Raw genomic sequence first — 26,523 nt, forward strand, 5'->3', positions numbered from 1 at the left:
GGACCCATCTCATGTATACGTGCCACAAGACAGATAGGAAAAATGAACTAGAAAATATAAAAAATGACTTAAAATATTCGTGCGGAACAAGGGCAATGACAAAGGCACAGATCTACTTAGATGGAATGTCGTGACACGAGGTAAGTCTAAGGGTAGTCTCGGAGTTCACAGATTAAATGCAATTAGGCATGCTTTATTAGGTAAGCATGTTTGATCCATCTTGAATAATGGCCAAGCACTGTGAATTGAAATTATGGACGGCAAATACAGGAAGCTTGACCGATGGAAGCCCAAAGCCTAGTCTCGTTCCTTATGGCTCCGATGGTCCCTTCATAAAATAGTCCTGTGAGCTTTGGGCCTTGGTCACCACGTGGTATGCAACCTAGGTTCATTGATCCCTCCTTGTTCTAGGAGGACCTAAAGGTGGCTGACTTAGTCTTTGGATCTCGTTGGGACATGATGAGGCGAAGCAGTTAGGGAGTTCTAGATGTGGCAGCCAGTATTTTAGCACTCTAGTTGGAGGACGGAACCAGCTCGGATTCTTGGATCTAGTGGCCTCACCCAGTGGGAGTGAAATATATTAAAAAAATATAAAATAATAACTTACTCCTTTTTTTTTAGTTTAAGTCAAAGTCTAAAGTGTATTTCCGAACTTATCCCCATTACAAAATTTAATTTATCTGCACCAATTAGTTCTTTTCGCCGGGACTAACGTTGGAGGTAATTTTTCTATCGAAGCTGTTAATACATTTTTTTTCCCATCATTTTGTTCACGTATTATCTCTCTTTGAATATTTGTAAAATCTAAAAAAAATAGCATAACATAAAAAACATTTTCATAATTTTTTTAATTACTTGTCGTAAAAGGAAATAAATATTTTATTTTTTCATATTAAATTTGACGGTCGACAGCTATATATATATATATAAACAAATGAAAAGTCATAAAAGCACTCAAAGTTTGATCTCATAAAATATAGTAATATTTACACTAATTTTAATCTTTCAGAATTACCACTAATTCTCTTTTTAATATTACAATTATGGTTAATTTTTTATATAACCTTCCTAACGGGTTATTATTATTATAAAGTTAATAAACAAATAAAAATATTTCTTTTTTAGTTTGGAGTGTAAAAAATATTTTTGTCTCATATTTTATATACTCCGTCTGAGTATTATATGAATATCTTTTAAACTATTTCTAAAAATTTAAGCGTCTCTAGTACCTCTTGTTAGCCGAGGGGGAGAAGAGGACAACGAAGGGATTGGAAGAGAAACGAGAAGTAATACAGAGACGCTCGTCTCCCGATCATGACGTCTCCAAAACCCGAGAGCCACAACAGCTGGATAAGGAACCCAACGCCGCATGCTTCCCAATCTCTTTGAATCAAATCCGTTCTTACGCCATTACTTATATATATAGGTGTGTGTGTGTGTGTGTGTGTGTGTGTATCGTCACTAGTTCACTACATCACAACTCTCTTACCTCCATCCTTCTATCTCTCTTGATCCCGATCTCTTAGAAGGATGCAACCTGGCTCCGAGGCTTCGCAGCGCGTTGCGAGGATCGCTGCTCATCTGCATCCTCTGAGTTCCCAGGTTTCCTCTCGTTCTTTCCTTATATCTGGTGGTTCTTTTCCCTCAAATTTCTTGATGTTCCAATCATTTGGTCTTCTGGGTATTGCTGGTTTTGCTCTTTACATGCCGTATGTGATGGAAAAATGGCATCTTGGTGGAATTTACGGCAAATATGGACGACGATTCCTAAACTACTATTTGGATTCATTATTTGTGTTCTCGTTTCTCCCGTTGGCTGATTCGTTTGGTTTGTGTATTTGAAGATGGGGGAGATTTCCATGCTGAGGCGCTCTGATTGTCGTGCAAAAGGAGGGGCGCCTGGATTTAAAGTAGCAATATTGGGTGCTGCAGGTGGAATTGGTCAGCCCCTTGCTATGTTGATGAAGATGAATCCATTGGTATCAGTACTGCATCTCTATGATGTCGTCAACGCCCCTGGTGTCACTGCCGATATAAGTCACATGGACACTGGTGCTGTGGTAATGTATTTGATTAATATGATCTTCCGTTTTATTTATTTTAGTGATAGTTCTAAGAATGGGACGTATAAGGATAACTTACGTTTTGGACATCATGCATCTCCTTGTATTGTGATGTTATATACTTTCTTCGTTGATTTACTTCAGATCAAGTGAAGTGATATATGTGATGCCTCTTTAATATTTTTTTGATATCCTGTTGTTATTATAAGGCACAAATGGTGGTAACATGTCTGCTACCAAATTTGTTAGATGAAAGCACATAATTTTGTCCCTCTCAGACCCACTGGCTTTCTTTTGGCTGATTTTCCTCAGACTTTTTGATGCTTAGATTAAGAAAGGATCTGGTAAATCAATAATCTTATGCCATTTGTTGTGTTATTTATCTTACATCCAAACTGTGATTGTAATGGATGAAACCTTGGGTAATGGTGCTTTTAATGTTCTAATTGCTGTCCTTTTAACTTTTAGATTTATACGAAGTTAATAAACAAAATTTTTTTAGAACATAGACAGTATTAAGTGAATCAAATACTCCTCTGTGATAATACGTTATATATACAAGTTGTTCTTGAAGTAGTTAAATGCAGTAATGTTGTTTATCCAGGTACGTGGCTTTTTGGCCCAGCCACAATTGGACAATGCACTTACTGGGATGGACCTTGTGATAATTCCTGCTGGTGTCCCTCGAAAACCTGGAATGACAAGGGATGATTTGTTTAAAATCAATGCTGGCATTGTTCGGACTCTTTGTGAGGGGGTTGCTAGGTGCTGCCCTAATGCAATTGTGAACTTGATCAGTAATCCTGTGAACTCTACTGTTCCTATTGCTGCAGAAGTTTTTAAGAAAGCTGGAACATATGATCCTAAGCGTCTCCTGGGAGTGACAACTCTTGATGTAGTGCGGGCCAATACTTTTGTGGTATACAGATTAACAAAACTTGCCAAGTTTCTAATATATAGTGTAGAAAATTTTCTAATAATTGGTTTCAACTACTACTATTTCTTTGGTCTTTATGTTCTTTTGTCATTGCTGCTCTACAAGATTTCATGAGTTTGGCATGTTTACGTCTTTGTTCCACTTAATCCATGGTTCCTCTTAATTGTATATTCTGTTCAAAGGCGGAAGTGCTTGGCGTTGACCCCAGAGAGGTTAATGTTCCTGTGGTTGGTGGACATTCAGGAGTTACAATATTACCTCTTCTTTCACAGGTGAGAAAGGCCCTGCTATTTCATTTTTTGATCAAGGAGAATTAGTCTAACATGCATCTGTGTGTTGGATTCTTTTTAACGGTTACCTTATTAGTGCTTTTAATTTATCCAGGTGAACCCTCCAGCTTCATTCACGTCACAAGAGATGGCTTATCTAACTGATCGCATACAGAATGGGGGGACAGAAGTTGTTGAGGTATAACGTTGCTCAGTTTTGAGCTACATTATTTTCCAAACTCTTTGGAGTTTGTAGGACATTGAATGCTTAAGTATGTGTCCTTTGAAAGAATTATGTCACCAAAACTATCGACCATATGATTTGCATTTTGAACTCGTTCAGTTGAATTTTCTCTATTTAAAAATTGACTATTATGGGACATTACCAATATATTTTAAGGAATTAAAATGGATGTAAGAAGTGCCAGCAGCACTCTTACACATACGATGTAATGATCTTTCAATTTATTGCAAGCAAGATGAGCAAAGTTTAAAACAGTTAACATACTTTAATTTTACCACTAACAGTCATCTGAAGAATTCATTTGGTGTGTGTGCATAATCTATTTAATGTTTGCTGGCAGTTATGAGAATTACTAGCTAAGGTTCATTATCCTTTTGCTTTGTTTGACCTCAGTGAACTTTTTGATGTAAAACATTCTTGTTGTTGTGTCCAAAATTCCATCTGATAAAAATGTGTTAACTTTACAAGATAACAGCATTTTGAAACTGCATTAATCGCTTAATGATGCAGGCAAAAGCTGGAGCGGGATCTGCAACTTTGTCAATGGTTGGTTTTGTTTACTTCCTACCCTGTTTCCTTTCCTATTTATCAGTGCTAATTATTAGCTAAATGCTTGTGGACTGACAAAAAACACTTAACGAAGGCATTTGCCGCTGCTAAATTTGCTGATGCATGTTTGCGGGGATTGAGAGGTGATGCTGGTATAGTGGAGTGCTCTTATGTGGCATCTCAGGTTCTTTTTCTACCAAAACTTATATCCTCTTCCCTTCTGTGAAGTTAATGATATAATCTATTTACAACTTTTTTCTTTTACATGGTTATAGGTGACAGAACTACCCTTTTTTGCATCGAAAGTACGGTTAACACGTTCTGGAGCTGAGGAGATCTTTCCTCTTGGACCATTGAATGAGTTTGAGAGGTCTGTAGCTCAATTTAGCTTCTCTATTGTTGATGTATTCGCACTTTATTTACCTTATTGTTGTTTGGTAAGTTTGTAGTCCTAAACAATATATACTTAATTTTTCAAAAATTGACGTTGACAATATCCAATTGTCTTATGGTGAACTTGAACCAGAATAACCTATATGGCTCCACACTCCTTTATTATGGCAGGGCTGGCTTGGAGAAGGCGAAGAAAGAACTAGCGGAGAGCATTCAAAAGGGTATTTCCTTCATTAAGAAGTAAGAAGGAAGAAAGATGCCTATCCTCTGGTTTTATTATCCATACAAATGAAAACCTATCATATAGAAAAGTTTGCTACTGTTGTAATTTCTGCTACATAAGTTTTCGCGGTACATGCAATCTTTTCTTAATTAATTAACTTTGAGCAACGCGGAGTTGTTACCTAATGCTTGTTGTTCATGTTTATAACCTCAAAACTCCATCAGTATAGTTTTGGTGGCAATTCCCCATTCAGTTCAAGAGTTCTTAGAGTAGATGCTCTTTTGCAATCAAATTGATGCTATTTCTCTTCTTCTTTTTCCCCATTAGACTTTAGGGGATAATAGTTATTTAATTAATTTAGAAATAAAGAAGAGCTAGTGATTCCTTTCTTAGTTGTAGGATATATATATATATATAAGTAGTTATATGAGGGCCATGACATATTGTATGATAGAGGGTGGTTGCCTTTCTAGGGCTAGTGTTATAATTTTTCTTACTAGTAGTTTTACGGGTCCTTGCCAGTGTCCTTTTATATGCTACTGACATATAATATATGGTAAAATAATGATTATTGATTAAGCAATATAGGCAATTATGAACTTGCCAAATGGGTCATTCTGTTCTCTATCTTGTAATGCTTTTTACATGGACAATGTCACAGCAATACAACTGAGAACCAACAGCTTAATCTACCAAGTATACACTTACTAGTCTATATCAATCTTTTTCACTTATATATATACATATATATACATATTAGTTACATATAGACACCTAAAATATACCTCATTTTCACAAGAATCCTTTATTTTATCACTTTACATGTCTGGTAATGTTAACGGAGAACATCACACGACTATCCTACCTTTTATATTTTCTTTTTCTCTAAAATAAGAGTAAAAAACCCCCTAGAAGATCTAAAACTGATCATATGATATATATTTTTTGGAAGAAAATTTTGAATATTGGAAGATTAATAGCCAAGTACGATTTGTAATGAAGTTGGATACATAAGATACGCAAACTGATATTACCAAGTGCAAAGAATCCACTCCCCTGGATGCACGTAGGAAGGAGGCAGAAGACATTTGAATCTTTTAGAAGAGAGGGTCAGCTCCACATGGTTGGTGGTGGTCTCTGCGTAGGCGTGTGGCAACGTTAAACTATTAACATTGTTTTAATCTCTGCTTCCTAGGCACGATTAAATTTTTTAACAGCCATTGATTTCCGAGGCAGTGAGCAACAAGTTGGCTTCCTGAAGGGAGCCAGTTGGGGGCCAGATGAGTTTAGAGATCACAATTCTTGAGATACTAATTACACAGGACAAAAGAAAAAATAATAATAAGTAGGATGCTTCTTACGAGATGATGATACTAGTAGGCAGTAGCTCCTGCAGAAGTGTTTGATTTCTGATATGATTCAGCACTGGCCATGATTAAAAATACAATTGGTTGCTCTATTAAACTAAAGGGGATAGATACACAGGGAGCCCATTTTTAATATGGACCTTCTTATTTATTTTTTTCATGACACGTTGAATCTATTAACTATGTAAAACTTTTTGAATATTTTTTCTATTAATTATTTATAATATCTCTTGTTAAAAAGAATATCGGGTGATAGGTCATATAGCAATTTTAATCTTTTAGGAATTATTTTACTGTTATATTTAGGAAAAACATAATTATTTAATTATTTTATTAATTTTGATAAAAATAAATAAAAGATATTAAATAGTCGAGAGAATCAAAACATACAGCTACTGTTTGGTACAATTGATCCAATTAAAATTGGGGCCGTTCACATCCTTATCCTTCTATCATTAGTCCTCGAGAAAGGACCTCTATTACTGTATACTATCTTCATTTCCTTTTTCGTGATGACTAGGACTGGGATTCGGTCATTTGGATCATGTGGTATATCCACCTAAATATCATAAGCACTAAATAAAAGAAGTTGAATTAGTATTCGACTATTTGTAACATTATCACATGGATGTTTCCAGATCAATTGAAAGCTGGTAGAAGTACTGACATATTATGATACAGTGGCCACAGCAGTGAATGAGTTTGACTCCACAACAGAGAAATAAGGACATCAAAAGATGAAATTTTTCACACTCAAAAGTAGGAGAATAGGAAACTACGCCTGCTCTACTCTTCGTTGCTCTCTGTACTTCAGCTTATTCATCTTAATTAATTAAGCAACTATAAGCCACAAAGTTTTCAGCACAACAAAGCTGGCTCTTGTGAGATCCTCCCCTGCCTTTTTTTTTTCTTTTTAATAGCCCACAGAAATGGAACATCTTGAGACATGTCTTGATGAAAGTTTGATTACTGCAATGACTTCAGATGTTAAGGTGATCGCTTGAAGAGAGAGCAAAGAAAAGGTCAAACAAAGCCCCACAAATTCATATTCACACATATAACTCATTTAACCAAAGTCTATGTCCTAAAAGCACTCGATGGAGATTGTGGGGCTGGTTGTTGCTGCACTTCGCTTTTCCTTAAGGGTGTCTCAGTGGAAATAACTATTGGTGGCAGTGATCCAGATGCAACAATGTTTGAGTTACCTACTTGCTTAGGAGTTCGATTCGAGGGCTCGGTGAGGATTTGAACAACTTCTCTCATGGTAGGGCGCTCGGCGCTCTGCTCCTGAACGCAGAGCATAGCAACATAGAAAACATGCATCACTTCATGTAGGGGAACAGTCGATAGCCTTGGATCCAAGATTTTCGTCACTTCTTCCTTGTTTGAATCCGTCATCTTTCTTACCCATTGGACAATGTCAACACCATCCCCGAATTCACCGACGGGCTTCCGTCCACTGACAAGCTCAAGAAGCACGACGCCGAAGCTGTAAACGTCGCTCTTCTCGTCCACCTTTAAGGTGTATGCATATTCTGAAGCCCCAGATAAGAGTCAAAATAGATCACAAAGAAGAACCAGGAAGCAACTGAAATCATCCTAAACATCTCATGAACTAAGATAATATACATAACTTCTTTTATAAAAAAAAATTTAAACTAGTGTGAAAAATCAGAGACAGAGGGAGATATGAAATGTTCCTGCTTAACTTTCAACTACAATTTAACCACTGTCATAAACATATAGAATCTAGGGGCAATTACACTTCGCAGCATGATTTTCTTCTTATGGTTATTACGTTGTACAGCTTCATTGTCATTTTCAATGCCTACTTTAAAAACTAATATACAATGGTTAGAAAGATTGGATTGAAAGTAAAACATCCCATCAGACTCGAGATGGAACCTCTAAATAGACAAATATCCTTCATCAGGGGAGCGATTTAAGTAGGGCGTGAAAATCATTTTCTTTCCATGGTTGTATAAAACCTAGGTTATGATTAAGCTTCTATAAGACCACCAACAGGGAGGTTCTAACAGATCAAAAAGACAAAATAAGACTCAAAGAAAGACAGATTTATGATGTAGACTGTGTAGAGTACAGAAGATAACAAACTAGTAATTTGTATTGCTAATATTTAGACCTAAGACTTTAAGTGCGGGTAAAGGTTCACAAACAATGTAGAGAACAAATAACTAAGAATGGAGAAGAAATGATCAATTCATAGAAACTAAAATAGTGTGACCATTTCAATATTTGACTATCCACGAGTGAAATCTGTATCTTTAAGTTTGAGATATTCCAAAGAATCGAAAGGTTACCTGGAGCAATGTACCCATAAGAGCCAGCAATGGCAGACATGCATTCAGAAGTGCCCGAGTCCTGCAAGAACTTGGCCAACCCAAAATCCGCAACATGGGCTTCAAAATTTGAGTCCAAGAGTATGTTGTTCGATTTCACATCACGGTGGAGGATCAAAGGTGAGCAATCATGGTGGAGATAACAGAGTCCCTTTGCCGCATCCACCGCAATTTTATACCTAATCTCCCATTGCAAATGCCCTCCTTTCTTCCCATGAAGGACCTCTCCAAGACTACCATTAGGCATGTACTCATAAACAAGAAGATTAGTCTCATGGTTGGAGCAAAAACCTAGCAACCTCACAATGTGGCGGTGCCTGATTCTTCCAAGAGTCTGTATCTCTGCAGAGAAGCCATGGTCGTGTGACGAGCCCCTGCTCATCACTGGAAGTCGCTTGACCGCCACCTGCTCACCATTGGGCATGAGGCCTTTGTATACAATTCCAGCTCCCCCTTTGCCAATGACGTCTTCTTCCTTCAAGCAATTCAATACATCGTCGGAAGTGAAGTCCAGACGCTGGAAAGCGGTGAACTTCCATGCCCGGGCTTCACTGGCCTTCTTCAAAGATCGAGCTTTAAGGATGGCTGCAATTGCAAAAGCAATGGAACAGAGGAGAAGGCCAATTACTAGCAAAAGCTTAAAGTTATTTGAGAGGGAGCCACGGCCATGAGCTTGGTGGCCGCCACTGTTGGATATATCAGGCCGGCACCGCCCAAGGTAGGGTCCGCAGAGGCCAGGGTTGCCGATGAATGATGTGGCGTTGAAGTAGCTAAATTGGCCGGTGCCCGGGACTAGGCCAGAGAGGTTGTTATAGGAGAAGTCGACGGCCGTCAAGCTCTGCATTGTTGCGAATGACAGCGGGATTTGTCCCTCGAGATGGTTTCGCGACAGATTGAGGTAGTTCAAGATCCGCAGTTTAGTGATCTCCGAGGAGATCTCGCCAGACAAATTGTTCCGGCTGAGATCGACGTAGCTCAACAACTTGCACTTGCTGATCTCTGGCGTGATGAAACCGGAGAAGTTATTTCCGCTGAAATCAATCTTAGACAACTGCTGCAATTTACCAATCTCCATCGGGATCTCACCGGAGAAAAGGTTATCGTCAAGCAAAAGCTTCTGGACGCCGGAAAAATTCCCGATCGAGCTCGGAAGAGCTCCGCTGAGCCTATTATTGGACAAAATTATTTGGCCAAGGCTCGGCGATCCTAAGGACTCTGGGAATTTGCCGGTGAGGAGGTTATCTTGTAGCTCTACCTGCAGTAGCTTCGGCAAGTTCAGTAATCCAGTGGGAATGGAACCATTGAGGTAGTTATCGCCGAGACGGATTCGATTCAGAGACTGGCATTGACCGAGCGAGTTCGGAATCGATCCGAAGAGAAAATTTGCGAGTGCAATTAGGGTTTGGAGCTTGTTTCCGGTGCACAAGTCCGGTGGGATCTCGCCGGTGATCTTATTCGACGAGAGATCAAGAATCTGGAGCCGGCCATTCTTGCCGAGGCCTCTTGGAATGCTTCCGGTAAAGTTGTTCTCCCATAGCTGGAGCACTTCCAACTCCGGGAGATCTCCAACAAACTCAGGTATGTTACCGTAGAGCTTGTTCCGGAAGAGATTGAGGAGAGTTAGGTTCTTGAGCTTAGAGAAGCTCGCCGGGATTTTGCCGGAGAGCGCGTTGTTGGAGAGATCAAGAGACTTGAGGCTCCGGAGCTCGCCGATCTCCGGCGGGATCTCGCCAAAGAAGCCGTTCACTTGTAAAAATAGCGAGTCGAGGTTCTCTAACCTTCCGATATCCGTCGGTATCTCGCCGGAGAGTCCACAATCGGCGGCATCGAGCCGGACGAGGTTCGCTAGCTTCCCGATCTCAGGCGGAAGCCCGCCGGAGAAATTGTTGAAGTATCCAATATAGAGCTCGCGGAGGGCGGTGAGGTTACCAATATCGGATGGTATCGGACCACCGAGCTCGTTGCCTGATATGGCGAGGTACTCCAAGTGCCTCCATCTGCCGTACTCCGGCGGGATCTGGCCGGAGAAGAAGTTGCCGCCGAGGTGAAGATGGACTAGATTGGGGATTCCGGCGAGTCCGGCGGGGAGAGGTCCGGTGAGGTTGTTGTTGTAGAGATCGAGAACCCGAAGGTTCTTGAGATCGAAGAGGGAAGAGGGGAAGGAGCCATTGAAGGCGTTGTTGGAAAGGTTGAGGTAACGTAGACGGGGGAGAAGGGAGAGGGAGGAGGGGATGGAGCCGGAAAGGTTGAGGTTAGAGAGGTCGAGGGAGACGACAAAGCCACGGAGGCAGGAGAGGTGGAGGTAGGTGGTGCAGTGGGAGGTGGAGGAGGAGTTCCAGGAGCTGAGGGAGGAGGAGGGGTCGGAGATGCTGGATTTGGCGGCGAGGAGGGCGGCAGATTCCGGCGATGTGGCGGCGACGGAGAGGTGGAAGAGAAGAGGCAGGAAGAGGAGGAACCGCATTTTAATCTCTCCACCGTGACGCGAGAGAGAGAAAGAGAGAGTGAGAGTGAGAGAGAGAGAGAGAGAGAGAGAGAGAGAGAGAGAGAGAGAGAGAGAGGGTGAGAGTGTCCTCTTTCTCTCGTTCTGGTTTGACAAGGGAGATAAGGGTATGATATTTTATTCTTTATATGATAATTATTTGATATGTATAATAGCGCTTTTGGGTTTTGGCGCTCTTTTTGCAGTGGCGGTACTACTACTTTTGGGAACTAGTAAAGTAAACGATCTTTCTTTTCTCGCACTAACGAACTTTTACAGATTCAAAGTTCTCACTCATTATATTTAAGTAAGGCTGTGTTTGTGAATTAAGTAAGGTGATTTTTCAGGGATTAAATATATATTTTATCTTCTTGTATTAATGTTTAAAATTATTTTACTCCTCTATATTTTAAATTTTAGTTTTAATATTTATTATCAAAATATAAATATTAATTTTTCTATCAAATTTAATTAATTAATTAATTAGCGATAATATCTCAACGACTTATCTTGTCTAGGAAATATAATAAAATATTTTAAATATAAATTAATTTTGAACATAAGTACATTAAAAATATATTTAACTCTTTCTTTTTTTTAGACTTAATTTTTGACCAAACTAACTGTTTTTTATATTTTATTTATCCAAATATACTAAACTTTAAATTTCATAAAAAATAAATCTGAGGCATTATTATAGTCTTTTACCTCAAGATAAAAATATCAAAATATTTATTTTATAAAACATTAAACTATTTAATATTTTATATTTAAAAAATGCTAAAAGGTTAAACATTTTATGAGAAGAAACCTTGAAAAAATCTTCATGCTATATAGATTACATAGGAAGGTAGTTGTGTAAGTTTTGAATGCACAGTGAAGTTTCAAAAGAATTAGTAGATGTATAATATTCTCTTCTCTGCTTTAGTTATTAACATACTTAAAGGCATACATTTTTGGATTTACACTCATGATTCCATTTTTCTTCTTCTTCTTCTTCTTCGTACTCCTAGTTACGGGGATTAACTCTACTATTAAATTATTGCGTGATATGCGCATGCATTATTGGCAAGCAGAAGCTTCTAGTTTATGGTACAGGTTTGTTTTTTAACACCTCAACTACTGGCTTAATAGTTCATCGGGCAGCCGGGAGTTTGGGGGAGGTGGGGACCAAGACGGTCTCCGTCACCGAATGCTTAGCTTTAAGAATGCAATGTTAGAAAGATAAATATGATTGAGTTTGATATAGTAACCTCTCACCTTTAAACAACGGGACTTTTATGTCCTAATCCCCACGATTATGCCTGATATCACATGAAGAGAATGATTGGACCTAAATATTGCCTCTAATGCGGGCTACCTCATGCAAAACTGTCCTCCTATCTCTACACTCTTATGAAATTTAGATGAAAATGGTATAATCTAGTTGATTTAACTAAACGAGGAATAGTTTTGAGATTTGAAATAAATTTGAAGAAACTGAGAGTTTTAAAATTAATTGAATTTCATAGATAAATTTGAGGATGCCAAACAGGTTGAGATGATGTGTCCAACGGTCCGATTCTTCTCGTACACTGGACTTGGGATGCCAAACCCATTAACCACCAGATGGACGCCGCTCCCAGTGACCACTGGTCCAGACTCCGTAACCACCGACAGGGAAAGTATCGTCCTTGTAATTGCCACCATCTTTTAACAGCTACGTGGTTTTGATAAGGGCCATTTGTAAGAAATATTATCAAATTGAGTCATAGATTCCCAACTAGTGGAGAGTGTACCTCTGTCTCTTTCTCTTTCTCTTTCTCTCTTCTCCATCCATCACCTTTTTCTTTTATTTTTTGATTGCTTGAAGCATCGTAAAGGTAAAGTAGATCATATATCTAGAACAAAAATAGGTTTTAGCAAGGACCATCATTCACCAACTAACTCTTGGTAGGTACTCCTATTTTTTAACTAGAAAAGTTATAAAATCGATTCTAACTCTAAATAATTACTGTAGATAAAAACTATCCGATGATTTGATTGCTTAGTTTAATACCTTAGCTCGTCTCAATTGATAGCTCGGCGGTGCGAACAACTCATAAATACAAAGATTTAGAGCAAATGTTTCAACGACATTATTTCAGAGCACTAATTCGAAGATATATGTTTTATCTAACCCATATTTAATATTTGAACAATTTAATAATTAAAAAAATAATATAGTAGTAGAAGGATCTAGGGTTCTCTGATGAACATCCCACCAGGAAACAAATCCTTCTCAATAGTCACTTACCTATATCTTATCACAAACATATGATAGTCCCATCACAACAAAGACATGCATGATGCTGCTAATTTTCCAAAACGGGGTACATTTGCATGTCCTATGTGAGCTGCCAGACACATTCCTGATTCAAATCGTAAGCAGTTTTAAGGGCAAGGAGGCATGCAACAATCATGCTGTTGCACCTGGCAATAATAGGGTTTCAACAAGAGCAGAAGCGATAATAGCTGTTGCATGCCATACCTGCTGCTGAGAAAGGACCAGACACTCCAAGAAAATGGCATGCACCAAATTGTAGAAGGAAACAAGCCTGCTGTGCATTAGAAAAATACAGTCAGAAGAGCCAAGCAGTTAAAAAGAGATTTGATTCTGAGTGCAGAAAAGGTATGCTGTGATGATGCAATAATGAAAGTTAGCCAGCAAAATTATGTGCAGCTCCATGGCACGAGGACACAGAATACACCCCCAAGTACCAAAACATATTACACCAATCACCATAAGTTGTTATATCCTATTTTGTTATAGAAGAAGAAGAAGAAGAAGAAGAAGAAGAAGAAGAAGAAGAAGAAGAAGGAGATTGTAAACCATTATTACCTGAGTTGTTTAACTCCAAGGCTATGAACATAAAATGATTGAGATACCAAAAACCTCCAATGTCATTACTTCTATTATCTGGTGACCACCACCTAGGCACCTAACATGGACACACTGTGGACCACATTAATACACAGGAATTTCTCACAGAACACGAGGACCTAGGCATTTGAAAACCATATCCCACGCCACGTATCTTGATGTAGAATGGCCTATATCCTAACCAAAGGAAGCAAACATTTATTGTACAACTAAAAGTTCTTCAAATGCGAAGGAATTTTGCTTGTGATATCCCCAAAGTAGTTCGTTTATCTGCCAACTTGGAAAGTATGCAAATAACATGGATATGCCAAAGAGATCGATCTTTTGATTCAGTTTAAAAAAAAAAGAACGTTTACTTGCTCAGCAGTTTATGGTCTCTGTAGGCATTAAGAGGTGTCATTGTGTCAATTGCGTACTGGGACATGGGATCGAGTGACTTAGAAGGCACTCTTTTGAGACCATCAATATAGATAGCTATATATATAGCCAGCCTGTTGATACACCACAAGAATCAAAAGAGAAAAGAAAAGAAAAAATGAGAGAACTAAATGAAGCATCGGGATCTAGGAATCTCTTCTTACATTATGTGCGTTGGACGCTGCAAGCAATGCAGCCGTGATTCTTGAGCAACCGTTCCAAGTGAATTATCCTTCCTGTAATATTGAAAAAAATACGGGGTTGCAAATGCAAAATTTAGTAATTTTTAATTTAACACCCTAATATAATTGAATTTACTTATCATAATATTGCATAAACATGGGGTTGTAAATGCAAAATTACTTAATTATCATTTTACACCCTCTAATATAATTAATTCTCATCTTACAATATAGCATAAATACGAGGTTGCAAATGCAAATTTCCTTAATTTTCATTTTACACCCTACATATAATTGAATTATCATTTTAATAATATTACATAAATAGTGGGTTGTAATGCAAATTTTCTTAATTTTTCTTTAACACCCTACATATAATTGAATTCTTATTTTAAAGATATTGTATAAATACGGGATTGTAAATGCAAATTTCCATAATTTATTTACAGTAATATTTATATACACGGGGTTAAAAAAATTTCAGTAGTATTAATAAATACAGGGTTCTCCATGCAAATTTTCTAAAATTTTCATTTAGCACCCCCACATATAATTGAGCAATCCTTTCAATAATAATGCATCATGGTTCATTTGACACCTATATATAATTGAATTTTTGCTTGCATAAATATGGGTTCTGATTGCAAACACCCTAAAGTTTTCATTTACTGCCCTATACATTATATAGTCCGATATCCGGATAAAACAAAGATAGAAGAAAATAATTATATTAATTCTTTAAAAAAACCTACAAAATAACAATAAATTAAATTTTAAAAAGAAAAAAAAATGATATGATTACCCAAAAATGTCGTCAAATTGACACGATAAACTGAACTGTATCTGTTGACAAAATGCTCGGAGAAAACCTGAAGCTTATACCTTGGATGGATCATGGATGAGAACCTAAAGTTGGAAGAACTAAATATAAAGCAATGCCTGCCCCAGATAATGTTGAACTAAGATAATTGCATATGGTGCAAGAAACTAAGAAATCCTAGAAACAGTAGAGGAGGATGATCTTCTACTCGGTAGCAGTTAGGAAAAGGAATATTTTAAGAGAATACTCCTCACTAAAGAATATGCTCTACGGATAAAAGTGTTGGGCCAGTTGAGAGGGCGAAATCAAATGTTGGGCATTAAATTTCAATCAAAGGAAAAGAGCCTTTGGTTGTTGGTTCTGGCGAACAGCCAGCATGTGTAAACTGCAATTATCTCCAACAAGCAAGGAAAAAAAGAAGAAGTTACTTAGGTAGGGGTGTAAACGAGCTGAGCCTGAGCCTGAGCGAGCCGGCTCTAGCTCAGGCTTGGCTCGAAATTAGTTTCGAGCCTCACAATGTTGCTCAGGCTCGGCTCAGCTCAACCCGAGCCAAGCTCGAGCTGAGCCTAACCGAGCTCGAGCCGAGCCCGAGCAAAGCTCGAGCTCGATTAGAGGATAAGGCGGTGGCGACGTGGGCGGTTGCGACGTGGGCGGTGGCGACGTGGGCGGCGGCTTGTCGAAGGAGTCGGAGACGAATGGAGGAGGCCGACGACGGAGGAGGAGGCCGACGACGGAGGAAGGTGTGGCGCCGTGGTGGTGGTTTGCCGTCGTTGCCGATGGAGACCGACGGGAAGGGAAGAATGAAGGTGATCGGGTGGATGAAGGTGAGAGTGAAGGTGAGGGTGGGGGAATTGATGATGGGGAAGGTGATGTGAAGGGAAATGTGAAGTAATTAATGAGGGTGGGTAGGTGAGGGTGGGGTAAGTGAGGATGATGAATGTTGAGGTATGTTACGGGTGAGAATGAGTTAGTGAAGGACACGTGGCAATATTTCCTTATGCCACGTGTCCTTAGTTATAGGGACTCAGGCTATCGAGCCTATCGAGCCGAGCCTGAGCGAGTCGGCTCCAGCTCAGGCTCGGCTCGATATTAATTTCGAGCCTATTATAATGGCTCGGGCTCGGCTCAGCTCTGATCGAGCCGAGCCGGACTCGAGCTTCACCCGAGCCGAGCCCGAGCTGCTCGTCAAGCCTGACAGCCCTATACTTAGGCTCTTATTCGCTTGTAATATAGAAAGTCTTATTCTAAAATAAGCCTCCTTATTCTAAGATAGTAATTAAATAAAAATTAAATTTTTTTGATATACTAATTTATTTTCTCTCCTTTTATATCATACAATTTTTAAAAATTAATTTAATAATAATAAAATATTATTTTATACATAGATTAGATAACACTTAATTACTACTACTTTATATTCAATCAAGGATGTTTTCAATTTAAAAATGTCACTAATTCTTAATACAAATTTACTATTATGTATTACTTTAATATATCACATCTAATATAATTGTTACTATTTATACTAGTATTCAACTAAACAAAAAATAGTTTATATTAGTATTAACTTTCTTTTTTCTAGTACGAAAAATTAAAATATTTTTTCTAGAATTGATTTTATTCCACAAATGACCGGAGCCTAGTTTTCTAAGGGATCGCTGCCACCAGATAGAGAGGTGTCTTCTACTGATGTCCTCAAGTATATTCAAGGTATAAGCTTCTCAAAGATTTGAAGGCAAGAATGAACAAATATTAAAAAAATAATAAAAAAAATGCCTCATGTAGCAAGAAACGTCAAACAAAATAACATGTCTTCTCTCATGGTTTGGCACTTTGAGCATCTAAATTAGCATCATATCCCCTTCCATGTTAATGACCTAGAGGAGTAGCCAAAGATATAGAATCAACTCATCTGATCATCCATAATGCTCGTGGCATTGCTAGTTATACAAGTGCTAAAATAAATTCCAAAAAACATCATGCATTACTAATCCCCATGCCCAGGATAATGGCAGCCACAGTGTCAGCACAACAGTATTCACCACCACCTATTGTCCCAATGGCAGCATCAATCGGATTAAAATCACGCCAAAACGTATCAAAAAGGCACTTTGGCATTCAGTTACTAAAGCATACTAAGTTATCCACCAGCATAGCAAACAACAACAGATGATAGAACAGGGAAAGACTAGAAGGGAGTTTTTTTTACCAGCATTGCAATTCAAGGACCTTCTCCATTGCCGCCAGAGCATTTCTTTCCTCCTAAGACCATTTACAAGGGGCCCAAATAAAGATTGCAATGCCCAGATGCCAAAGATGTTCCTTCTATCTCATGAATAGTAACTTAGTAAGCACTTATCTCATGTATACTTTTCAAGAACAACATTTCCAGGTCTTGACTCTAGAGGAAGGCTTGAAATTTGAAGTGCAATAAGAGCAACAGAACTATTAGAACTGAAATTGTGGCAGAGCAAGAAGTTTTCCTGAACATTATATATCATTTTCTTTTTATAAAACTACTTCAAAAGAAAAGAGAAAAAAAAGTTTAAGTTACAAATCACCCCCCTCTTATGGTCATTGTGGCAGAGCTAGTAATTTTGGCCATCTGACAAAAGTATTAAACAAAAAAGAAAAAATATATACTGAGTGATATTTAATTATTTATGTAACCTCAAAGATGTTTAGATTTTTTATATGTGGTGGCAATTTAATAATTAAAGCAAAACACTCCCATAAAAGAGTTCTAACTATCAAAATGTACTTTTCATATAACCTCTTATTATGTTTTTAAATAGTTTTAAAACTCTCTTATTTATCTAAATAATTTAAAAAATTTATTTCGATATACTGCATAGAGAACAAGAGTTTTGCCGGTCATGAATTATGTACATCAAATGATTATATCAATAGAGCCATATGATGTAATTAGGGGTGAAAATCGATCGGATACGAATTGGATAGTGTTCAACCCATATTCGGATCCATATTTTTAGTTCGGATACGGTACTAACTAAACGGATACAGATAATTTTCAGATAAAGGATTGAATCTTAAACGGATATTAATTGAATTAAAAAAATATAAATTTATTTAGATATAATTAACATAAAATTATAAAGAGTTTTATGACAAATAAATTTTTTGTATGTCAAATATATAAAATTAGAAAAATTAATCTCTATAAATAATATATAATATGTTATTAGTAATAATATTAATATTTACTATTTAAATAAGTAAATTAAAAACTAATAAGTAAATTAAAAACGGTAAATTATTCAAAATAATATGGGGGTAAATGGATATCCAATATCCGTATTCGAATCCGAAAATATATTCGACCCGTATCTGAATCCGTATCCGAATTTTTTTTAAAAACTCGTATCCGAATCCGTATCTGAATCGGATAGGAATTTTCTATCCGAATCCGTATCTGAATCGGATAGAAATTTTCTATCAGAATCTGATTCGGATTGGATCGGATAGAGGGTCGGATCGGAGTTAATCCGACCCGTTTCACCCCCTAGATGTAATCCGACACTGCACACGATGAACTTTTTCTTATCGGACCATCCTACTGTATCCGCAACCGATTACCTCAAAGCACGTGGGGCGCGAGTGCTACTCATTGGTCGTGAGATGAGGATATAGGAGTCCCCGCACCATTCGGAGAGAGGTGGCGAGGCCTATTTGGGCTTTAGCTCACATTTTTACCGAGCAGTAATCACTTTCGCTAGGGTTTCTGGTTTCGTTTCAGCGCTCGCTCTTCGATCCGGTCGTCAGTAGAAATTCTATTTCGTCGAGAAGGTTTCGATCCGAAGGCGCTCGCCCGAGATTAGGGTTCTGTTCTCATTCGAAACGAGGTAAGTTTGTTTTTCTCCTTCTTTCCTAGTTTTAGCGTCGCGCTAGATCAGTCGCTGCTTTTTATATGTCGCCCGCATCAAGAGATATTTGATTTTTTTTATATTTTGCATATGTTCTTTTCGAAATAATCGCTTGTAATGGTGCTAGTTCAAGTGCATGTGAAAGATTTTCCTGTTGTTGAGATTCTTTGAGAGTTTGTTCTTCACCAGAAATGTTGAAAAGGAACTCTATTTTACAATTATGGCAGCATTTGTTGTTATTAATGAGCAAATTACTATGATCTTAACTGTCGGGAGCACCAACGTTGCTTCTCTTTTTCCTAATCCACCGGCATCTGAAGACCTTCGATTACTTCTGCATTGGTTTCTGCCTAAAAGATATTATTTATTTTGGTGCTAACGCAAGGGCCTGTTGATAATTCTCTTTTCATTGTTTGTGAAGTTGTTTGCGTGACATATAGAGATAATTGGGAACAAGCAAAAGAAACTATATTCGACAGGTCTGGTAGCATTGGTGATAACTTATGAGCAATCACCATGATCTCACTGATGGGGAAAACAATCAGTTCTTTTTTACTTCACTGGGATCTAGTAGGACCTTCAATTCCTTAACCTTCGTATCTTTTATCAGTTTAACCGAGAAAATTGTTCACTTTGGTGCTTGTAAAAGGGCAAATAGGAATTTCCTCTCTTGTTCTTCCTAAATTTATTCGCATGCCATACAAATCAATCAGGAATAAGCTATTGCTGGACAGAAATTCTATTCATCAAGTCTGGCAGCATTTATGATCATTTATGAAAGAAGATCATGATCTCAACTGTGAGGATAAACTTCATATGCATTTTTTTAGTTAATATGACCTTAGTAAATATACCTCTAAATTCAAAAAAGCTATTTATCTCTTCCTCATCTAGACTATTCTCATGCCTAGAAGATTTTCTTGAGGGGGTTGCTTCTCGATTGCATGGCTCTCGACTGCAAAGAAGGCTTATTATTTTACCTGCAGGCTAGTCTTATACTCCCACTGGCAACTCCCTATTTTGCCTCTAGAAAGTAATTTCTGGAAGGTTAGTATGAGGTCGAAAGATGATCATAAAAATGCTGCTTCTTTTAAAAGCCTTCTTATTTTTAGTTCCACTTGGTCTCCGATTTTTCTGTAGATCAAGTCAGATTTAAGTTTTTTGACCTGGACAATTAATGTGTCAGTTGATTATCTTATAATCAATCATGCTGTCATGCTCCATGTAAACTATAGATGTATTAGGCTTGGTTGGATATTTGGTTGCTCTAGTGATGTGTGGTTTGGGTTCCAATCCTTTAGTAACTATTAACTAGTGGTTGTCTCATGAAAGCTTAGAAGTAATATTCTGCATCTACATATGAAATCTGCTTCTGAAACTCGCCCATAAACCTGCTAGTTGTTAGACCTTTGTTATGCTGATTTTCTATAATTTGTGCTGCTTCCCCTTGCTTGCACTGTCACCTGGTTCATTCTCTCTTAGGCGTATAGCTTCCAGTCATTTTCAAATTTTGTGAATTTCATATTAAGGGTTGATGCTGTGAACCTCAGCTTTGGAATTTGCATCACAGAGAATTTTTTTCCGAGCAGAAATATAAGGCTACATTCATCCCACCTCAGGCCATGCTTGTTGGGACTCATGGATGGGACACCCCTTTTGTAATCCGTGTATATGGCTGTTTTGGAACTAGAATCGCATTGCTATATCATTTAGCAGACAAGTTCTTGCCCTTCTTCTACTTTGGGCATTATATATAGAAATATGAATTTTCAATAATTGCGGGACAATTAACTGTACTTTGATAAATTATAGCACTATTGCTTGCTTTAAACTAAAGTAGCTGCAGTTTTTATCTGCACAATTTTACTATTGACTGTGTATACACCTTCAGGAACTTGCTGCTGCATTTGCTATCATATTGACACAGTCGATTTGCTTTTGTTTTTTCTGAAAAGATTTTGATTAGATATATTTGGAGGACAAGATCTGCATGGCAAGTATACTACCTGGGGGCCCGTCGCACCATGGGACGGCAGAAAGTAGTTTACACAAGTTTTCACATGACAGCCATGACAGAAGTTGTCCTGGTCCTTCTTGGTATCTTAGTCGAAAGGAAATTGAAGAAAATTCTCCATCTAGGAGAGACGGCATCGATTTGAAGAAAGAGACATACCTTCGCAAGTCTTACTGCACATATTTGCAAGATTTGGGCATGAAACTTAAAGTGTAAGTTTTCTGTATTCTTTTACTTTTGCAGTTGCTGCTGTCGTTAGCTGTTTAGCTTCTTCCGAGATTTATGTGTGTATTTTATATGAAGTTGGTTACCTAGTTGATTCCTTTTCTCTGAAATTTATGAAGCATATGTTCAGAAGCCCTCTGGTTTTAAAGTCTGAAATTCAAAATAGAATTGCATAAAATGTTGTTTGGTTTTGTTTTTATACATAGATACTGCTATTCACAATGGAGATAACATACAGGTTCTTTTGATGCAGGCCTCAAGTGACTATTGCTACTGCTATTGTATTTTGTCATCGTTTTTTCCTTCGCCAGTCCCACATAAAAAATGATAGACGGGTAAGTTCGATACTATTATATGTTGCTGCCTTCTTGATGCAAATGTTCTCTCTCTTTGCTTTTCACAGTATTAAATTAGAAGGCTTCAATATACTATACATGAAATCTGACCTGTTGGTCCTTGTATCTGTATATGAAAGTCTGTGTTTCATGAAAATGATATATTTAAAGAGAGAAAACCTTCATGGAGAACCTCAAAAGGAAAATCAATCTAAATTTTAAATATAAGAAATATATTTTACATCAGTTATTTTACTTTCTGATTACCATTTATCCAATCTACTCGAGAAAACCTTCATGTGATGGCCTCTTCAGTAATGGGATGGGGGCGCGTATACCTCTGTCCATATCTTGTCCTCTTCAGTACTGCAATGGCTGGTCTGTAGGAGCCTTATGTGCAACAACTTGAGAGCAGAAAAGAGAGATAACTTTTGATACTTAAATGGAGTGGATTTACTGTTACAGGCGGAAAATTTTCGTAATGCCTACATCAAGAATTGACATTAGTAGTAGATTTCTGGTTTTCTAGAATTTTGATAGATGTGAGGTTTGCGAGTTAGATCTAACTAAGAAAGTGCTATTTGTATTATCAAATATGGGACTAATTCCAATCACCCAAGAGGCATATACACAAACTAATCATCCCTTTGTGCTATTAGTGGAACTTCCAGTTGCTGTCATTTATCTCTGAAAACCCATATTGTATATAACTATATATATGTATGTCCATATATATCTCTGTTGGTATGTCCATATCTTATATCATATTCGCTGGCTGTTAGCCTTCAAATATGTCTGCTTTGTGAAAAGCAATACTGAAAAATAAAAGTTAAAAACATAACTATTCAATTTTACATAACGAGTTCTAACAGACATATAATACGACAAAGCCAAATATAAGGTTGTTGCACCTTCTTTTGGCCTTTTAGTTGCTGTTTCTTAACTTGCCATTTTGATATTCCTGCAGACTATTGCTACTGTTTGCATGTTTCTAGCTGGAAAGGTTGAAGAAACACCTCGACCGTTAAAGGATGTTATTCTTGTTTCGTATGAGATTATACATAAGAAGGACCCTACTGCTGCCCAGAGAATCAAACAGAAGGTAACGTATCAGTTGGTTTTTGTAACATCTGTTGGTATATCTTTTAGTTTCTGAATACTGCAATTTGCAGTTTTGTTCTTCTTCTTTGTTACTCCCACTAGACTATGCTTCGTCCAAGAGTTAATTAGTTGCAGCACATTACTTAGCATGATTGTCAGGCTTGCTACTGCTAGCATGGATGCAAGTTGCATAAACAACCTCTCCATAATTGGAATTCATCTGTCCCCGTATAAATAGGAGCCTTGTGCGTGAAAACACCCATTAATAGTTAGATGTCCCTCTTGGAGGATATAAGTTTTGTTTGTTGCCCTCCTTTTTGGCACTTAAACCTTTAGCGTTTACTTCAGGATTATCTTTTTCCCTATAAATTAGGAGCACTATTTTAGATTAGAAAATAAACATCAAATTGTCCCTATTCCAAATTAGAAATATTATTCAAATTATACCACACAAAAGCCTAATTACAGTTTTACCCTTAATTTGACTCAAGTGAGTTTAAAATTTCTCCGTCCTCTCTCCTACTACCCACTTATCTCATTTCACAAACAAAAACTAACGTAAATTTTCATGCCTATTTGCGCGTAATTTTCCCACCTATTTCCTTTCTCCAACTAATATATTTCATTACATACTTAGAAGTATGTAATGTGTACTTATAATAAATAAGAATATTTTAGTTTAAATTTATATGTCAAAACAAGGGCATTTTAGTTAATTTTCACTTTTTTATTTGTATTGTATATTCACTTTAAGTCACTTCAAATATAATTATTACACTATTATTTTAGATTACAAATGAACATAGGAATAACTATTCTTAGCACAAAGGTCACATTTTAGTAGTAAGATATTGAAATAATTATTCTCGATTGAGTCTTGTTCCCAAAGAAAAAGGAGCCTAGATTTTGAAAGAAACTTAAATATGTGATGGGATAAATTTGGTGAAATTTGTATGCACAGTCTAGGAAAGTTGGAACATTATGGACAATATAACTGTAGCTCTTCTTATTTTCTTAAAAATCCAACTTTGAATGTTGATACCTCTTTTTGGTTATGAATTCTCTGGAATGTATTATATGTGAACACTATTCTAGTAAATCTCCAAGTTGCAACTTGACTTGGTGCATAATAGGCTACTATGTGTTGGTTATAATGGTAATTACTGTCTCTATGCAGGAAGTATACGAACAGCAGAAGGAGCTTATTTTACTTGGTGAACGGTTGGTACTTGCAACTCTTGGTTTCGACCTAAATGTATATCATCCTTATAAACCTCTGGTTGAAGCAATAAAAAAGTTTAAGGTTGCTCAGAATGCGCTTGCACAAGTTGCTTGGAATTTTGTCAATGATGGGTATGCTGAAGTGATTATTATCCTCCTTTGCAATTTAACTATTTAATGTATATTCATTACACATTAAAAGGGGTGTGCAGGCTACGTACTTCGCTTTGCCTGCAATTTAAGCCCCACCATATTGCAGCCGGTGCCGTCTTCCTGGCTGCAAAATTTCTGAAAGTGAAGCTTCCATCTGATGGTGAGAGAGTTTGGTGGCAAGAATTTGATGTCAATCCACGACAATTGGAAGGTTGGTGTGTTGGATGTGGAAGTCCATCGCATATACTTGCTCGATTATGCCTTTCAATTTGAATTTAGATATGGGCCTTGAGATGATATTAAGCTTGCAACATTGAGGTTGTAGGATATTTCCCAATTTTCCAAGTATAGCTATCTGGAAAGTTTTGATGTCATACATTTTGTAGGTGTTTTATTTTTACTTCCCTAGTTACAAAATACATGCAAGGATTTTATGTGAAGATAAAAGAGGTTAGGTATTTGATTGTGAGACTTGAGCCATATCATATATTTCATATGCAAGTCTTGAGAAATATGCAGAGACCTCAAGTTGTTGTTTGGATGTTTAAGATGTACTTATGCACCTAAGTTGGTGGGTTTATTTCTGGTGTGGTTTGTTAGCGGGAATGTAGGCACACACGTATAAGATATGAAATGAATTGGGAGAACTACAAACCTACAGGACTTTATTCGCTGGATTATGTTGGTGTTTTCTGATTGTTTTCTTTTAGTTGCAAATAGGTGCTTCTTTTTATCCACTGATGCCATTCGGATGTACTTGTTTCTTGGGTCCAATATGTCCCGTTTCTAACTTTCTATAGAATCTTATGGTGTAAATGTTGCTGTATTTTTGTAATACAACCACCAAGAGAAAAAGAGCCTTACCGACACCAACAACAGAAATCACCCCCTTAATTTTGCTGTTGCACACACAAAAGGATTATACTTTTTATTCTCTTAAGGTTGTTATTTATTCCAAAATTTGTTGATTTGTATTTTGCATCATTTACCATTGCTGTTGTATCTTGATCATGATGTTAACTTGGGAATGTGTTGCTTTCAGAGGTCAGCAATCAAATGTTGGAATTGTATGAACAAAACCGTGTGGCACCTCCATCCCATGGAAATGAAACTGAAGGGAGCTCTGCAAGTGGGGCCAATCAACGCCCACCTGCTAAAGCTCCAGGTGCTGCTGAAGACCCTCCTACAGAAAATGGATATCCTCATGCAACAAAACCTTCTAGTTCACAGCTCTCTGTCACGACAAGCTCATTGTCTCACCCTCTGCACGTGCCACCACACCCCAATAAGCAAAATGTGGCACACAGAAATTTGCCAAGCGAAGGTAATGACCAGATGAGCAATAAACTTGGAGAAGCTAAGTGTGATATTGGTATGAAGGATCATGGACATCATGAACAAGGGAGCACCACAGGATCTCTAGAATACAGATCCACTTTTGAGTCTGAATCTTTAGAAGAACAGCCCTCAGCACCTGCATTTGGTGGAGCTAATGATACTAAAGAGTGGACTTCTGGCTGCACTGAAGGCCCCAAAGGTCACTCCCCAATGGTTGATGCTATTAGGAAGATTGACAAGGACAAGGTGAAAGCTGCTTTAGAAAAACGGAGAAAATCCAGAGGTGATGTTGCTAGAAAAGTTGATGTTACAGATGAAGATGACCTTATTGAGAGAGAGCTGGAACATGGCGTTGAATTGGCTGTGGAGGATGAAAGGATTAAGCAGGAGAGGAGGCAGACCTGGTCTAAGGCGATTCATGAGGAACCCCAAAAGAACCGCCATGCAATAGAAAATGCAAACCTTGGAACTGATAAAGCGATAGAGAACACTGAAGAAGGGGAACTATCAATGGATAGTCCAGAATTCCAGTCCCCAGAGCACTCCAGTCGCAGGAGAAAGGCAGTGAGCCCAGCTGAACAGTTTGGTGGCAAGGACAGGTATGGTGCCCAACATTATCATGAACCTTCATCAAAGCAGCGAGACGGCCCAGAAGATGCACTATTTTTGGGAAGATTAGCTGAGAGGGAACATAAAAGGCTCAGACAGGAAAATCAGGTTTGATGACAGGTTATTATGCTGAGAGAGATATAGAAAGTGCTTAATGTTCGGACTGGCTTATATCTTTATAGACAAGTCATTGAGTGTATACAGCTTTGTGTTCTCTTGCCAAAACTTGGTTTCAACTTCATCCGTTACAGTTTTGCACTTCGGACTCAAGACTTTATAACCAGCTTTGTACTGCTGAGCAATCGAACTCTGCTATGCAAATCTCCGTGCTTATAATTTGAGGTTGTAAAGACAAACTTCCTGGATTTTGTTTTCTGGGAAGATGTTTTATGAGGGATAATATTTTTTTTGAAATACTTGGATTCTTTCCTCAAATAT

The 26,523-nt window shown here is 37.7% G+C and overlaps 4 protein-coding genes across 4 annotated transcripts; 2 read left to right on the forward strand and 2 right to left on the reverse strand.

Annotated features, from left to right (window-relative positions):
- The first annotated feature begins 1,430 nt into the window (after window positions 1–1,430).
- On the forward strand, window positions 1,431–4,863 carry LOC140762056 (malate dehydrogenase, glyoxysomal-like). The gene is made up of 9 exons (XM_073099658.1): window positions 1,431–1,602; window positions 1,845–2,060; window positions 2,668–2,982; window positions 3,183–3,272; window positions 3,385–3,468; window positions 4,024–4,059; window positions 4,157–4,246; window positions 4,338–4,432; window positions 4,627–4,863. The coding sequence occupies exons 1-9, from the start codon at window positions 1,531–1,533 to the stop codon at window positions 4,697–4,699; spliced, it is 1,071 nt and encodes a 356-aa protein (XP_072955759.1). The 5' UTR covers window positions 1,431–1,530; the 3' UTR covers window positions 4,700–4,863.
- A 1,751-nt stretch (window positions 4,864–6,614) lies between these two features.
- On the reverse strand, window positions 6,615–10,998 carry LOC140762055 (uncharacterized). Its single transcript, XM_073099657.1, has 2 exons — window positions 8,367–10,998; window positions 6,615–7,580 (listed from the first exon to the last, which is right to left on the reverse strand). The coding sequence occupies exons 1-2, from the start codon at window positions 10,864–10,866 to the stop codon at window positions 7,123–7,125; spliced, it is 2,958 nt and encodes a 985-aa protein (XP_072955758.1). The 5' UTR covers window positions 10,867–10,998; the 3' UTR covers window positions 6,615–7,122.
- Window positions 10,999–11,825: 827 nt separating this feature from the next.
- On the reverse strand, window positions 11,826–15,253 carry LOC140763437 (uncharacterized). The gene is made up of 6 exons (XM_073101630.1): window positions 15,188–15,253; window positions 14,368–14,439; window positions 14,143–14,277; window positions 13,394–13,463; window positions 12,663–12,764; window positions 11,826–12,573 (listed from the first exon to the last, which is right to left on the reverse strand). Coding segments are annotated over exons 2-6 (504 nt in total). The 5' UTR covers window positions 14,370–14,439; window positions 15,188–15,253; the 3' UTR covers window positions 11,826–12,378.
- A 3,628-nt stretch (window positions 15,254–18,881) lies between these two features.
- LOC140762817 (cyclin-T1-3-like) lies at window positions 18,882–26,315 on the forward strand. The gene is made up of 7 exons (XM_073100772.1): window positions 18,882–19,068; window positions 21,045–21,315; window positions 21,582–21,663; window positions 22,631–22,765; window positions 23,942–24,117; window positions 24,198–24,349; window positions 25,181–26,315. Exons 2-7 carry the CDS (start codon window positions 21,080–21,082, stop codon window positions 26,197–26,199), a joined length of 1,800 nt encoding a protein of 599 aa, XP_072956873.1. The 5' UTR covers window positions 18,882–19,068; window positions 21,045–21,079; the 3' UTR covers window positions 26,200–26,315.
- The last annotated feature ends 208 nt before the right edge of the window (window positions 26,316–26,523 follow it).

Source organism: Typha angustifolia, chromosome 7 (assembly GCF_048772165.1).
Source record: "Typha angustifolia cultivar Huaian chromosome 7, ASM4877216v1, whole genome shotgun sequence".
Lineage (NCBI taxonomy): Eukaryota > Viridiplantae > Streptophyta > Magnoliopsida > Poales > Typhaceae > Typha > Typha angustifolia.